General features: G+C 48.4%; 1 protein-coding gene across 4 annotated transcripts in view; it reads left to right on the plus strand.

Moving 5' to 3' along the window:
- The window catches only part of LOC105902333 (1-phosphatidylinositol 4,5-bisphosphate phosphodiesterase epsilon-1-like), a 60,487-nt gene that overhangs the window by 28,171 nt on the left and 29,816 nt on the right, over nucleotides 1-2,500 (plus strand). For all 4 annotated transcript variants that reach the window (XM_031579526.2, XM_012829904.3, XM_031579528.2 and 1 more), the window contains one exon: nucleotides 2,125-2,500. This exon is cut by the window's right edge and continues 31 nt beyond it. In XM_031579526.2, coding sequence (XP_031435386.1) covers nucleotides 2,125-2,500 — 376 coding nt within the window. The remainder of the gene's footprint in view (nucleotides 1-2,124) is intronic.

Genomic DNA, 2,500 nt, shown 5'->3' on the forward strand with positions numbered 1-2,500 from the left:
ATGTCAGAACTGCCTTCAGGGTGTCTTTAGGCTTTAGTGTGGATGTGTGTGTCTCTGTTGGTTGGTGTATGTGTGTGTGTGTGTGTGTGCGTGTGTGCGTGTGTGTTTGTTTGTGTGTGTCCAGTATAAATAGAAGCCCTTCATCCTTAGTAGGGATGTAACGATGTTGATTAAAAAGTGGTCTTGAGAGATTTGAATGCTTGGCTGGTTTCCATGGGGACCGTGGCTAGTCCGTGGCTACGGACAGGTGGAATGTTCTGTTATCTGAATGTGGGAAGGCACAAGATGAAAGTAGAGAGGTTATCATCTCATTTAGCAGCCGCCTGCTCCTCTCTCCAGCACATGCCTCTCTGTCTCTTGTCCCCTTTTTGGGGTTGTTTGCGTGTGTTTTAAACAGTTTCTTGAGCAACCAACTGACCTGTTTGCTGTTAATATATTTGTATACATTTCTCCCTGGACGGATAGCTAATTCATCAATGTGCTTAGACTGTGCATCTATATGCCTAGACATCTAGCCACCCCTTATTTGTACTTAGATATCTATCCGTCCGTTATTTGGCTACACTCTTTTCAGCGTGCCCCTTTCACTCTCTTTTTCTGCCTGGCTGACAGTGTCCACCTCACTGTTAGTGTCTCTGTGTTTCCCTCTGTGGGGTACTGTGTGCAATAAGGGCATTTCAGTGACAAACAGAGGCAATGAGACCAGAGATGAAGTGCCATTTTCTTTCTAAATCCGTCCTTTCCTTTGGCTCTTGGTGAATAATTCTTCAACAAACACCACAAAGTGACCGTGCATAACTGAAATGAGATAAAAAAAAAAGGTAATGTGTTTTTGTGGACGTGTTTGAGCGATGGAGACGCCAGGCCGCTGCTGCCTGTGCGTCCTCTCTGTTTGTGTCTGTCTGTCTGTCTGTCTGGCGTTGTCCACAATGTCCAGAGGTCCATTAGCATCAAAGCCTGTCAGTTGTTTATGCTCCTGCCGCCGTGGCCCCTACGTATGCATAGAGACAGCAGAACTAAGAGCAGGCATCAGCCCAGACAGACATCAGCAGTACACACCCACACACAGAAACACACACACACACACACACACACACACACACACACACACACACACACACACACACACACACACACACACACACACACACACACACACACACAAATACACGCACGCACGTCGTACGCACACAGAGACAGACAGACTCATACGAATCGACACAAGCACACACACACACACGCACACACACACAGACACACACACAGACAGACAGACTTATACGAATACACACAAGCACACACACACACACACACACACACACACACACACACACACACACACACACACACACACACACACACACACACACACAAACACATACAGACACACACAAAGAAACATACTCTCTCTCTCTCACACGCACACACACACACACTCATATACAGTGCCAAGTAGCTCCACAACTATGTTCTTTAAGATCCACAGCCTGCTAAGTGCACTTTTGACATTCTTCCACACTTGTGGTGTGCAGGCGTGTAATTATCAAAGTCTTGATGAATTCAAGTGACACGATCTTTCTCTCTGTCTTCGTCTTCCTCCTCTGCAGACCCCCTGCTAACACAGACATGTCAGGCCTTATGTTTTAAATACAGCCTTTCAACTCATGTGTCTCTCTGCCTCCCTGTCACGCCTCTCAGCTCATCAGTTGAGAAACTATGTCTTAGTTTTGCCTTTTTGTCTTTCTTTTTCTTCTCTGTCCTTCACTCCCTCCCTCTGTCTGTCTCTCTCTATGTCATTATTTCAACCCCCCCCCCAGTAAAAATGCTACTCTTAAAAAATTGTGTTTTTTTTTAATAATTTTAACAATTCTGCCGTACTCTCTTTGCCTCCTCGTTTGTATTATATATATTTATGTATTTATATTTTTCTCTTTCTTTTTCTCTCTCTGTCCATCTCTCTCTCTCTCTCTCTCTCTCTCTCTCTCTCTCTCTCTCTCTCTCTCTCTCTTTCCTTTTAACTGTCATTATTTCACCCTCCAGCTAAAATGCTATTCTTAAAAAATGGCAGCAGTGTTTTGGGTGTTTTTTGACAATCCCGCTGTTCTCCCTCCTCCTCCTCCCCAGAGCGTCAGCTGAGTTCTCCCATGGCGGGCTGCGGTTCCGGCGCGGTCTCGTCCCCGGGGGGCCCCGCCGGAGGAGGTGGCAGCGGTGTGGTGAGCGGCATCAGCAAGGAGCTGGTGGAGCTGCGGCACCTGATCCAGTTCCCCGAGGAGGTCGCCGCCGTGCTCACGGAGCAAGAGCTACAGCTGTACCGCCGCGTGCTGCCGCTCGACTACCTCAGCTTCCTCACGCACAACCTCACCGCCCACCACCAGGGGCAGGGGCAGATGGCCCCGCTCGGAGAAGGGCAGAGCCAGGGCAGGAACCAGCAGCAGCACCCCCAACTCAGAGTGTCTCTGTCTGCCCCCAACATGCCTGTCTGTAGCCAGCAGTCCAATGC

Source organism: Clupea harengus, chromosome 13 (assembly GCF_900700415.2).
Source record: "Clupea harengus chromosome 13, Ch_v2.0.2, whole genome shotgun sequence".
Taxonomy (NCBI): domain Eukaryota; kingdom Metazoa; phylum Chordata; class Actinopteri; order Clupeiformes; family Clupeidae; genus Clupea; species Clupea harengus.